General features: G+C 34.7%; 1 protein-coding gene across 1 annotated transcript; it reads right to left on the bottom strand.

Moving 5' to 3' along the window:
- Positions 1 to 4,282: 4,282 nt before the first annotated feature.
- Positions 4,283 to 7,910, bottom strand: LOC106137676 (uncharacterized). Its single transcript, XM_013338549.2, has 2 exons — positions 7,742 to 7,910; positions 4,283 to 6,308 (listed from the first exon to the last, which is right to left on the bottom strand). Exon 2 carries the CDS (start codon positions 6,298 to 6,300, stop codon positions 4,483 to 4,485), a length of 1,818 nt encoding a protein of 605 aa, XP_013194003.1. The 5' UTR covers positions 6,301 to 6,308; positions 7,742 to 7,910; the 3' UTR covers positions 4,283 to 4,482.
- Positions 7,911 to 13,269: the final 5,359 nt, after the last annotated feature.

The raw sequence follows: 13,269 nt of genomic DNA, 5'->3' as shown, positions 1-13,269 counted from the left end.
TCCTGGATCGGGTAAATCAGGTTAGTACACGAAGCGATTGCTGTCTGACCTCCACAACCTTTTCAGGGGAACCTAACCCTTATTGGACAATGGTAAAAGCTGCACTAGATGAATATATATGCCTAATATAAATATAAATAAATATATACGAGACAAATTACACGGATTGATTTAGCCTCAAGGAAGTAAGTCCGAAACTTGTGTTACAAGATACTTACTCAACGATACTATATTTTATAATAAATACTTATATAGATAAACATTCAAAACCCAGGCCAATCAGAAAAAGTTATTTTCTCATCATGCCCTGACCGGAATTCGAACCCGGTGTCACAGACAAGTGTACTACCGCTGCGCCACAGAGGCCGTCAAATATATCAGTCGCCTTTAAGGACATCCATGGGAAAGAGAGTGGTCAATTCTAAAGTGTCTCACCACACGCATGGCAAGAATTACAATGCTGGCAATAATTGGAAATGTAAGAAAAATAATTTCTGTGTAAGCCCAGCCTTAATAAACCCACAGAGAAAGCAAACAAATGAAAATTAGAAAAGTTTGCATAAAATTTTCCTTACGATAAATAAAAAAAACGAAATTGGTATTGAAAAAATAAACAGCAAGTGAGTACATATTTTAATATATAGACACGTAAACGAAGCTCTTGTCATTATGTCGTTACCATGTGAAAAAATTTTTAACCTAATTTTAAGTTAATTGAAGATTACAAATGACATTAAATGTGGTTTTGCAATTTATTTATTTATTAGTAAATACTACTTTAAAATTATTGTCGAATAATGCAATGGTGCTTGTTTTAAGTATTTCTGAATCTCAATACCACAAAATTAAGTAATTCAGCGTAAATACACATATCGTGAACTTCCAGGATTGTGACTTTTGGCTCTGTCTACTTTGTAAGGGAACAAGAAGTGATATCTTTGTTCTGCGGCCACATTATAATATGAGTAATATAAGACGCATGCGCTGTATTGTCCGCATAAAACGAAAATCTCGTTAATTCACGTCCCACAAGAATTTTGGAGAATCCTTTCTTAGTGCATCCGTAGACCACATAAGCAATCTGCATGGCAAATTTCAAGTCTCTAGCCCTAGTGATTTGGGCTGTGGTTTATCTGTCAGACAGTCACTCTGTATTTTATAAGTATATAAATTTCATTCAAGGACTTAATAAATGCCTTGTAGCAGTGTTCGTTTCTTCTACTTTACATTTATATTAGTCAAGTTAGGTACTCAACATTGCATATGAAACTGCAGGTGTCGGAATTTTCCGCGTCTTGCACATGCATTTTAGCTGTATAATATCTCGTGCTCAGATTGAGAAGTTATAAATAATACATACATACATATGGTCACGTCTATCTCCCTTGCAGGGTAGATAGAGCCAACAGTCTTGAAAAGACTGAATGGCCACGTTCAGCTATTTGGCTTAATATAAAATTGAGATTCAAAAAGTGACAGGTTGCTAGCCCATCGCCTTAAAAAATTACAAGTTTGTAAGCCTATCCCTTAGTCACCTTTTACAACATCCATGAGATAGAGATGGAGTGGTCCTATGCTTTTTTGTATTGGTGCCGGGAACCACACGGCATGTATAAATAATACTCAATAAAAAAGCTGTTCCCTAACTTGGACTATGGTATCTATGTTAGTATATTAGTATCAACATACATACATATAGTCCCGTCTATATCCCTTGCGTGGTAGACAGAGTAAACAGTCTTGAAGAGTCTGATAAGCCACGTTCAGCTGTTAGGCTTAATGATAAAGGTATGTACGATATATGATACAGGACCACAAATTATGTAGGTATACCAAGAAATATTAAATAAAGTGCGCCTTATCGTAATGCAATCTCTTCCAGGTAACCGACGTACCTTAATGGAGTGATAAAGGATGAAGTGCAAAATACTTTTAAAAAATATCATCAATATCGGATATATGTATGACGGACATAATCTAAGTATTTTAAACAACACATTATTTCTCTTTCCACCTCTTTCCACTTGCCACGATCTCTGCATATTTCCTTCGCTTCATCCACATTCATAACTCTCTTCATGCAAGCTCGGCGGTTTCGGGTACTTTTGACCTGACCCTTTACCTTTGGAAAGAGGTGGTCTCTGCCTACCCCTCCGGGAAAGAGGCGTGATTTTATGTATGTATGTATGTATTATTTCTCTTTGTTACATAGTTGTAAATTAATCTCTTCATTGTTTCATATCACATAAAACGCAGGGATAAAAATAAATTTGTCCTTTTTCACACACTTTCTCGCCCTTTTGTACCGCAAGTCTTTGTTTTAAATAATGGCGTTTTGTGCGGATTTTCACATGCCTTCTAACGTAATGGGAACATATTAAAAATCTACATACATATGTACATATATCACGTCTATATCCCTTGCGGGGCAGACAGAGCGGACAGTCTCGAAATAGGCCACGTTCAGCTGTTTGGCTTATGATGATAGAATTGAGATTCTAAAAACATATAATTTAAAATCAAAACCACTTTTTTATTCGTATGTAAAGTATTGTATACTCTATGTGCGTCGTAGCCGACGCACAATTTCGATTCACCGAAATCGATTAACTTGGCCAACAACAACATTCTCGATAAGATGTCTGAAAGAATTCCCAGAACCGGTGATTGTTTGTATAGTACTTATGATATAATATAATAGGTATATTATATTATATAGTGTTGTTAGGTTTTCTTTTAGTTTTTCTTTATCTGTACAAAATTTTGTGAATGCATAAATGCAGCCATGCTCACTCTTTTTCTTTCTTCTCGCGTTAGTCCCGGTTACATCCTCCCCTTTCCGGAGAGGAGCCCGGGGTTCGCATTTACCACCATTGATCCTTGATTGAGCGGAGCAAGGTATTTTCACCAAGCGACTCTCATCTGAAATCCACAACCTTTACAGGGAAACCTCATATTGGATCATGGTTACACATTCAGATGCCTGAATGTACAGGATGTTTTCTTTCTCTGTAAAAGCATCGGTGAGCACTGTAAAGAATTTTTAAAACTCAGAAAGGATTCATTGGTACATGACCGAGGTAGGATTTAAACCTGTGCCCCACACGCAATACTTGCGCATTATAACCGTTCAACCACCCACGCTGACGTCGGTGTTCACTATACGTAGAAATTATGAATCATTTTCGCCTGTAGTTAAGTGCCTATGTACGTCCTCAATATCAAAGTATATACATATGTTGGCACGACATGCACCGGATATTGCAAACTGTTCCAGCGTTTATACAGCTTTTATGAAGACCTATGCACTTTTTACATACATAATACTTATAAAGTACAGTGGTTATGAAGTAAAAGTATTAGCTGTGTATAATTGTTGGCATCACAGGCCTCACAAATTTTAGGTTTTTTTTAATCATCAATATACCTATATCCATACATATAGTCACTTCCACATCCCCCGCGGGGTTGACAGAGCCAACAGTCTGAAAAAAGACTGAAAGGCCACGTTCAGATGTGTGGCTTTATGATGAAATTGAGATTAAAATAGTGACAGGTTGCTAGCCTATCGCCTACAAGAGGAATCCCAAGTTTATTAGCATATCCCTTAGTTGCCTTTTATGATATCCATAGGAAAGATATACTGTGGTTCTATTCTAAAGCGCCAGAAACCACACGGCATATCCATATCTACTGACAAAGCATCTAAAATTTTTGGTTAAAAGTAACTACTTATTATGTACTTCCAATAACTGGAAAATGTCATCCAAATATATGTAGTGACTAACTAGTATTGCATGTTTCTGTTTTATGTGTATTGATAATGTTTTATCCGGTCACTTTTATCTTATCCGGCTGTGATAGTAAAAATGTAAATATGAAGCGAAACGCGCCCATGCACTCCGAAAACCTACTCATAAATTAAAAATATTAGGTAAGCGGCTGGTACGAGTAAAGTATAAGTTATATAAACTTAGTATTCTTCTTGTAGGCGATGGGCTAGATACCTGTCTCTATTGAATTTCAATTCTATCACTAGGCCATGTAGCTGAACGTGGCCTCTCAGTCTTTTCAAGACCGTTGGCTGTTTACCCCGCAAGGGATATAGACGTGATGTATGTATGAATGTATAAATATAATAGGCAGAATATAATTTAAATTAAATCATAAAAAACATCAAACTAGGTATCATGACAGATTCATAGCAATAGGTATAGTATTATCTAAATAAGTAAGTACAATAAACCCGAAGGCTGACGTCAGGTCTCATCAAAACAAAAAATTAAAATTTTAATAGTATTTATTAAGAACAAAAAATAGCTTATACTTGTACGGCCAACAGCATATCAACCTACCCCAATTCACAACAAAGCCTCACTTACCACGTAGAACTCAATTAGTTCTTTAGAATTAATAGAAACATAATACTTCTAATGTGTGATTAATAAGAAATATAATTAAACAAAACAGAATCATTCGATTTCAGTGAAACATGATATCTTGATACACTTCAAATAATCCGTTAAAAAATGACAGAACTGTGGCAGCTGGATTTAATATTTTTTTGATAAATTCTGGAGCTTCTCCCTTATCTAACTCAGCTGCCAACAAGACTTTATACACAAAAGTTCCATTAAACGTTTTACTGTAGTCAGTTGGCTTGTAGGAAGACCCACATAAAATATTTAAATTATTAATCTGTACAAGACAATGTTGAAACTCTACATAAGGATGAATTATTTTACGGTCAAATATTTCATAACTTTCAGATTTTGTCATGCCAAAGTATTTTTGTAATATTTTATTTGCTATGACACAATCTTTTTCATTAACGGAATCTTTTTGCGTACTTGCATCAAGATAAGGTTTCTTGATAATTTCAATGTCCTGGTTATCATAATCGGGCAATTTGTTTAAAACAACACCTAACATCACATATGACAGTAACATACCACATACTATATTAGTCGTATCAATTGCTTTCTTTCGGGAAAAATATACTAAAGCGACAATCAGAAGCTTGACATCTTCCGGACAGTCTCGCATAGCCGAATGGTTAAAGCCTTGCAAACTCTCATCTAAAAAGTGTTCAAACAAGCGAAAGTTCTTTACTTGATCCCAACCGTTTTCAAATGGACTGGTAACGGCAACATAGTCTGGTTTTCTAAAAATTCCACGTCCTGCTCTCGTATGTGAAATAACATGCTTCTTATTATTTTTGTCATGAAAAACAAATTCTTTCCCCTCATAATTAGTTAATAAATTATAAGCATATGTTATTATATCAAGAGAAAAAAGTAAACTGTCATCCGCATTCTCATCTTCAATCGTCCATGCTCCGAAGTATATTTTATTGCGATATAAGTTTACATAGTTTATCGATATATGGCCTAAAGTGACCCCCTTTTCAAACCATTCAGGATCGAGTTCAGCAAATTCCATATTTTTTTTGTTATCAATGTATTTTGTTGGTAAACCTGTTGATTCATTTCTATGAATGAATTTTTTTGCGACTAGTACTTTTTCATCGAAATTTTTGCTTGCGACATAATTATAAATTACATCTAAAGCACGTTGTTTAGATAACCTTCCCAGCCATTTTAACAAGCAGATATTACGTTTGTATGGATATTTTGGCATATTTAACCTATCAAAAAGAGCCTGAAAAAAGTTTTCTTCGAAGATATTTTCGTCGGTTAGAGCAATAAATATTGCAAGTTTTTCATCGTTTAAATTATATTTTTTATAAAAATCATGTAAATGGAATAAACCACACTTCACTCCATCATTTTCTTCCGAAATAGTTGTATATGGTATATACGGTACACCTGAGAAACAAAATTCTATGTCATAACTAATAACTTTACATTTAAATTTCTTAGCAAACGCTATTATTTCGGCCTTTGATTCATACTCGCATATAGCATACTCAAAGTTCATTTCATTTAATATTTGTTTATAAATTTCTTTCGTAAATACCGGTGATGCGAAGTAATGATTGTCTGACCAGTCTGTCTTCCAGTCTCTTTCACTCAGTCTTTTAAACTTAAAGTTTATATCTGTATGACCCCCTTTGAATAAGAAGACACATCTGATATTATTTTTCTTGAACATTTCAAGGAATTTTCTCAAATATTCAGCATATTTGTCGCCTTCACATCCATAAACTGAGGGTAAACGACTCTTCTCGTAAAGGTTATAAAAGAAGTTCTGCCCATCGACGACAACCGTGCAGTCTCTCAATGTGTGGTTTTTAACCTCCTCGACGTCCAAATATTTACAAAACGTGCGTATTCTCATGATTGCGTCTGAAATGAAAACAATAAGATCAAACATAATTTACTTTTACAAAAGTTACAATAGAAGTGAGATTCAGAGATAGAGACTAGCTAGCTAGAGTTAGCTTTAGATACCTCCTATAAATCGCGCCTCATACAGAGAGCGGCGACGACGGGTCGGGATTATAGCGGGCATACTTCCATTCCATCCATATATATAATCAGGCCTATATTCGATATAAAGACTGACAGACCACGTTCAGCTGCTTTGGCTTGATGATAGAGTTCAGATTCAAATAGTGACATGTTGCTAGCCCTAAGTCTATATATTTCTTTCATATTTATTTGTGGTTTGTTTCACGAGTTCGTTTGTTTGCAGAGATCGTGGCAAGTGGAAAGAGGTAGTCTCTGCGTACCCCTCCGGGAAAGAGGCGTGATTTTATGTATGTATGTATGTTCACGATAACACACAAGACTGGGTACAACAAACAAGAATGATCGCAAGCATAGTCGCGAACTAAATTTAATTAATAATAAATATTTACATATAAAAAAATATTCGAGTTCGTTTTCAACAATGTGACCTGACAGGGGATTGATCTCTGGACCTATTCAGAGGTAAGAAAACGTCTTACCCTGCATTACCTAATGTTCAGGAGAGAATAGTTCATATCGTTGGCTACATTACATACGTACCTAGTAGGTAGCTAGGTTCCTATACATAAATAGACGTGGCGAAAATTCTAGATTAAATTAATTATAATTAAGATTAAATTAAAAATAATTATAAAAATATGGCTTTAATAAAAATATTAAATTTAAACTTATATTACCAATAAAATATTATGTTATAACTATAGTTGAAGAGTGTCAGAAAGGGTGCGCACTTTTTGAAACTTAGAAAAATTTTGCTTAAGCCCACTTTTTATGATGCCAGAGCTTAGGTATGTATGTACCAATATATATTTGGTACATATATATATATGTACCAAAAGCATCCCTTAAGGTCGTATGAACTTTTGCGCTGGATGCGATATTTTCGGAGTTATGATTGAGTACTGAAATAGTAGGTACCTAAGTGTATACAAAAGACTGAGTGACAGACAACTTCGGTAACTTACAACCGAAATTACGTGGGAATAATGCAGCTAAGTCCTAGCTAAAAACGTATTACTATTTAAGATTTTATAACATGTGATGTCACTGCTGATTTGCTTAACAATTTTTTTTAAAAGTAACTATTTTAGTTTAGTTATTATTTAGACACTTACACGGCTGACTTAAGAAAAACACTGAAATGAAGTTTGTGAAACTAGACTGAAACACTCAAATAAAAATGGGATATCCGTAAGTTCTCGAGTTCAATCTATAGTTATAGAAAGATAAGTTTAAGGAGGTAAGTTTAAGTTCGTTTATCAAATATTGGAAAAAAAAATAAAATAAAATAAAAACTAGGTACTTACATTTAACTTAAACTCGATGATCCAAATCCCAGGAACCTGTTTAGTATATAACTGTACGTAAGAAATATCCGATACAATGCAAAAATAAAAATATTCAGAAGTTCTTAAACCACCTACTGATGAAGCATGAAGAAGGATCTTTGAAAACGAATCGCACGAACGAAGCTATTTATAAGTTTTGATTGAATGTTATGTCTGCCTGACACATATGCATATAAAACACCGGAATTACCAAACAAAATCATTCGGTGTTGCCATTGTTAAAGCATTTTGGATAATAGTGTAGTATTTTCACGGACATATTTCATGAGATTATTAAATTTTTTTGCTCATTATTGAAATAGCTTTTACCCGGCTCCGTCCGTGTCAATTTAGTGTCATTTACAAAGTGCAAATTTAGCGCCACCCTCAAAAGAATACAGGTTTCACGCAAATCCCAGAGAAAAAAGTTTTTTTTTTACCGAAATGTAAGGTACATGTCCTTCTCCGGACTTTTAATTATATGTATATACGCAAAATTTCAAAAACATCGGTTGAGTAATTCACGAGTGAAGAGGTTACAAACAAATAAACAAACAAACTTATTTTCGCATTTATAATATTAGGAAGGATTAGGTTAGGTAAGGTACTAACTAAAAAAAAGTTTGTAAAAGTTATAAAGAAAATTTGTTGTAAGAAGAATTTTTCAATGAGGCAAGTTCGATGCTCGGTAAACCTCAAATAGAGGTTATGAATTATCTATTTATAAGTAAAAATATTAACTGTATGAGATTGTAAGAAGTTGGGTGTCTGAGCGTAGCTTGATGTTTTTTTTTACCATAATCAGAAAAACAATTATTGAAGCCTAGAAAGTATCTTATATGAGAAAATTATTTTCGGTGAAAATATGTGATACACGAATTTTGGCAGACGTGTGAGATTCAGACAAAGAGCGACGACTTCAGCGCCGCTTACAAAAAGCAAAGAATTTAGCATCAACGAAAAAAACCTTCAAATCGAGCGCCACCTATAAATGTATGCTGTTCGCATTGATTAATAATTAATATGTGAGTAACTTTCGCTGTATTGTTATGGCAACATTTTTCGACTCTCTGCCAACCTGACGATGATAAAAACAGAAGATTATTTATATCTTTGGATTAAATTAAACAAGGATCTGAACAGAAGAAGAAAACAGACTGTCTCAAAGAAACAGAAAACTGACTGTGACTGACGGAGAAACAGCACTGTTTGCATTATCGATAGATTTGTTTAGGACAAACAAAAAAACGAAAATACAAATTTTAATTTTAATATACTTAAATATAACCTAATAGGAAAAATAATTTATTTCGTTGATTTTTTTGGTTTGTGTAATTGGAAAGGACGAAGGGGATCGGAAATATTTTTCTCTTTTTAAATAGCCTAATATTTATAAGAAATAATTTTAAATGAAAATTATCTACAGTGAATCTTGTTACAGAGAAGTGGAGACTAAGAAGCTGTAAAGTGTACTCGCAAATTATTGTCCTCCTTCTGACCGTTTAAATAATCTCAGTGTGCAATAAAAGCCGGCAAAGCAATATATTGCTTGTACCACTGTTGGTCAGAGTTCAAACTTGATCTATTAAAAAGTGATGGAGGCAACAAAAACTAACCTGACGCGCACCAAGGGATCCATGCAGTTAATGTTTGTTTCCTAAATAATTATTTTTTATGAACACAGTTTCCCGGTTTATTGAAATCGATCAAAAAACAACGCCATCTAGCGCAAATCGTTGGAACGACAACGCAGTCAATGTTCATATCAACATTGTATGTTTAGGTCTACTCCTAATAAGTTCAGAGATATTAATTAGATGGCGTTGACGACAGACATGTTTGTTGTATGGGAACCCCACTTTAATCATGAATTTATTATTGTTATTTTATTATTTCTTTTGAAAAGTAATATACAAGTAAAAAGTCTGTAAAAATTTAAGCATCTACCTATTACGGTTATTAATATTGAGGAAAAAAATACGAAAGAAAAACGTTTATTTTATGCAGACCCCCATAATATTACCTATATATATTTTTTGTATTTGTTGTTAATGTTGTTATAGCAGCAACGGAAATACAAAATTAAAAAAATCAGATTTCTAGCTCTCATTGTTTATGAGATTCCTGGTGACAGACATACAGACAGAGTTATTCAGAAACGTTGAATCTAAATCTATCTTCCTTCATTTTCTGAGATTAACCATAAAGGATAGGGAAGAAAAAAAATACTTAATCAACGTTTGTGAGAGAAATACAAGAAGTACTCTAGCGTTTGCTGTTTCTAACGGCGTAGCCTTTTTGAATCTTTACAAATTATCCTTATGTCTCTTTAGTGACCTATTCACGGAAATTTAATAGAAAAAGCATCACGTGGATCACACTAAAACCCATGGCTCTGCGGAACTTATACATCTTAGTGCCTGAACTATATGAAGATCTATATGATGATAGGTAAGCGGGATCATGTTTACACACCACTGCGTGTATTGGCAGGTTTCCTAAGCGTGCGGGCATTGGTTAGCAATTAAATTACTGATATGCCTTTATATGTAAAATGCCGTGTGGTTCCCGGCACCAATACAAAAAAGAATAAGACCACTCCATCTCTTTCCCATGATTGTCCTAAAAGGCGACTAAGGGATAGGCTTGGGATTCTTTTTTAGGCGATGGGTTAGCAACCTGTCACTATTTGAATCTCAATTATATCATTAAGCCAAATAGCTGAACGTGGCCATTCAGTCTTTTCTGGACTGTTGGCTCCCCCGCAAGGGATATAGACATGACCATATTTATATATGTATGTAAATCAGACCCACTGCAAAGATGGTGGAGGTAAGATGGGTTGTCACAGCCGCAGCCCAATCCTCACTCTAGAGAGGTAAAGACGAAACCAGGACCAACTTTAGGAAGAAGAAGAAGACATTTGTTACTCAGAAAGGGGACTATGATGACGCTGGTACATTCCCGCCGTAGGATACTCGCATTTAATCTCTACCAATGTAACCCGTTTGGTCCTGAGGTCGTTCGAGTGAGCGCAGGCATTCTCGATTAATGACCCTTGAGCACTTCCTTCGTTCTATCAACAGCATATCAACCTACCAAAATTCAATGCAATTTCGCCTCTATTACTCCGTCATAGAGTTCCAAGCTTGGTGGTTACTTGATATGCGGTTGACTGTACAATGTATAATTTAGGTGTGGTATAGAAGAAGGTATGTTCGTACAATAATAAATGTAACACAATAAATTGAAACAATAAACTTTTAGTTTATTACTAACGAATGTACCTAGTATTTTTTTAATATATTTTAATTTAGTTTGATTAGATAAGTCTTAGCAGTGATTAGAGTATTTTTTAATAAGTAATTAACTTTCAGGTATTTTTTAAGTATATAAATAAAAAAATTAATTTTGTTTAACAATTATAAAAATATATGTCACGTCTTTTATGCACGAGGTAGACAGAACATATAGCCACAAAACTCGTTGGCTGCGATTAGATGGATGGTCATTGATGCAGTTGGGTACAGAGATAGTTACAGGATATGCCTTTCACCCAATCTGCGTTATTTTTTTTTTTTCATTTTTATAGGATACTATTATATCGCTTAATAATTGTCGTATGGTTTAACAACTTGGTTGACGTCAAATAAATTACTTAAAAACTAAGTTTACTGCCGCTTCCAAGGCGTCAGTGCAGAAGAAGCGGTAACAAACTGCACTGCAGCATTTTCTTCAACAACGTCAACTTCACAATATTAAATTATACTTAGAATAGAATGTGGAAACATGTGGTTATAGAAATCAGAATGATTTTGTCTTTAATACAAGTATTATTACGCGGGGCTCGCATGGCACGCGCGACTATGTTTTTATCGCGCCGATAAACTATTTCTGTCCCGTGTCACATCATAATAAAAAGTGAAACAGCGATATTTTATGGCGCCACAAAGCGCACGTCATGCTAGCTCCGCTGATTTCTATAATTTGCGTAAAAAGAGCATCTGGCACACTATATTCGTTTTTGAAGAAAATGCTGCAGTGCAGTTTGTTTCCGCTTCTTCAATAAAGTAATTTATTCGACGTCAACCAATGTTGTGAAACCAAATGATATGACAATTATTAAGTGATGTTTACCTACCTATGCTTTTTTCCCAACGCATGGGAATTATTTTGTAACTAATAACAATTTCTTAAAAGTCTGTCTATGACCGCGAAAACGTTAAAAACGTGAAATTTTAACATTAATCATAAGTGGATGTCGAAAAATTTACACGAAAAAGAAACTTTTTTGTGGAACTGTCAAACTAAACCATTGTTTATTTGTAAACAGTTGCGTAATTTAACTAAATGTTTAACCCACTAGCGAGTAGTTTCTGTAGTTTTTGCAGCTGCACAATTTCACGTGCTCCATCTAGGTTCAGAGCGGTCTAGATTAATGTAAATCCCACTATTTGCTCGTGCCATCTGTTTTGTTAAGCGCCGGAGTACGGTACATATTTCTAGGAACCCCGCTTATCTGTGGAGTCGGCTAACTTATAGCTGTTTGGTCAAAGTAAGCTGGTTATAACCTTTGTAATTTATGTAGGTATAATCAGCATATTATATACATGAATGTGCCGTGTGGTTCCCGGCACCAATACAAAAAAGAATAGGACCACTCCATCTCTTTCCCATGGATGTCGTAAAAGTCGACTAAGGGATAGGTATAGATATTTATTTATTTGACGTCAACCAATGTTGTTAAACCATACGTTTTAACAATTATTAAGCGATATAAAGTATCCTATAATAATGAATAAAAATTTAGAATTTAGAATTTTTTTTGAATTTGAATAGGCTTACAAACTTGGGATTCTTTTTAAGGCGATGGGCTATCAACCTGTCACTATTTGAATCTCAATTCTATCATTGAGCCAAATAGCTGAACGTGACCATTCAGTCTTTTCAAGACTGTTGGCTCTGTCTACTCTGCAAGGGATATAGACGTGACCATATGTATGTATGTATGAATATACCAATTATAGGTGAACTTGGCCATTCAGACTGTTGGCTTCAGTACAATTTAGTTATATTTTCAGTCAAGAGGGTGTGGTCGAATCGGTAAGGTGCCCGGATAAAACACGTGTTGCGCATAAAGGCACCGGTTCGAATCCCACCACGGCATGTACCAATCACAATTTCGAAGTTATGCACATTTGTTATGTTATGTAGATTACTAACCGATGCTTTTACGGTGAGGGTATAACATGGTAAGGAAACCTGCACATTAAGGCAACTGTATGTGTATTTCACTTAATAGGAGGCCACAACCACAGTGAAATTATGTACCATTTAGTTAAAGAAATAAATATATTTTGATTTTGTTTTTTTTTTGTGTAACTATATCATCCAATACGGGTTAGGTTCCCCTGCAAAGGTTGCGAAGATCGTTTCGTATAAAAATCTGACACACCCAATCCAGGATCCATGTTTAAAGGCATACATACCCCGGGCTCGTCTCCAGA

Source organism: Amyelois transitella, chromosome 10, assembly GCF_032362555.1.
Source record: "Amyelois transitella isolate CPQ chromosome 10, ilAmyTran1.1, whole genome shotgun sequence".
Taxonomy (NCBI): Eukaryota; Metazoa; Arthropoda; class Insecta; order Lepidoptera; family Pyralidae; genus Amyelois; species Amyelois transitella.
The sequence above is the reverse complement of the archived record's forward strand: the minus strand, read 5'-3'. Positions and strand labels throughout refer to the sequence as shown.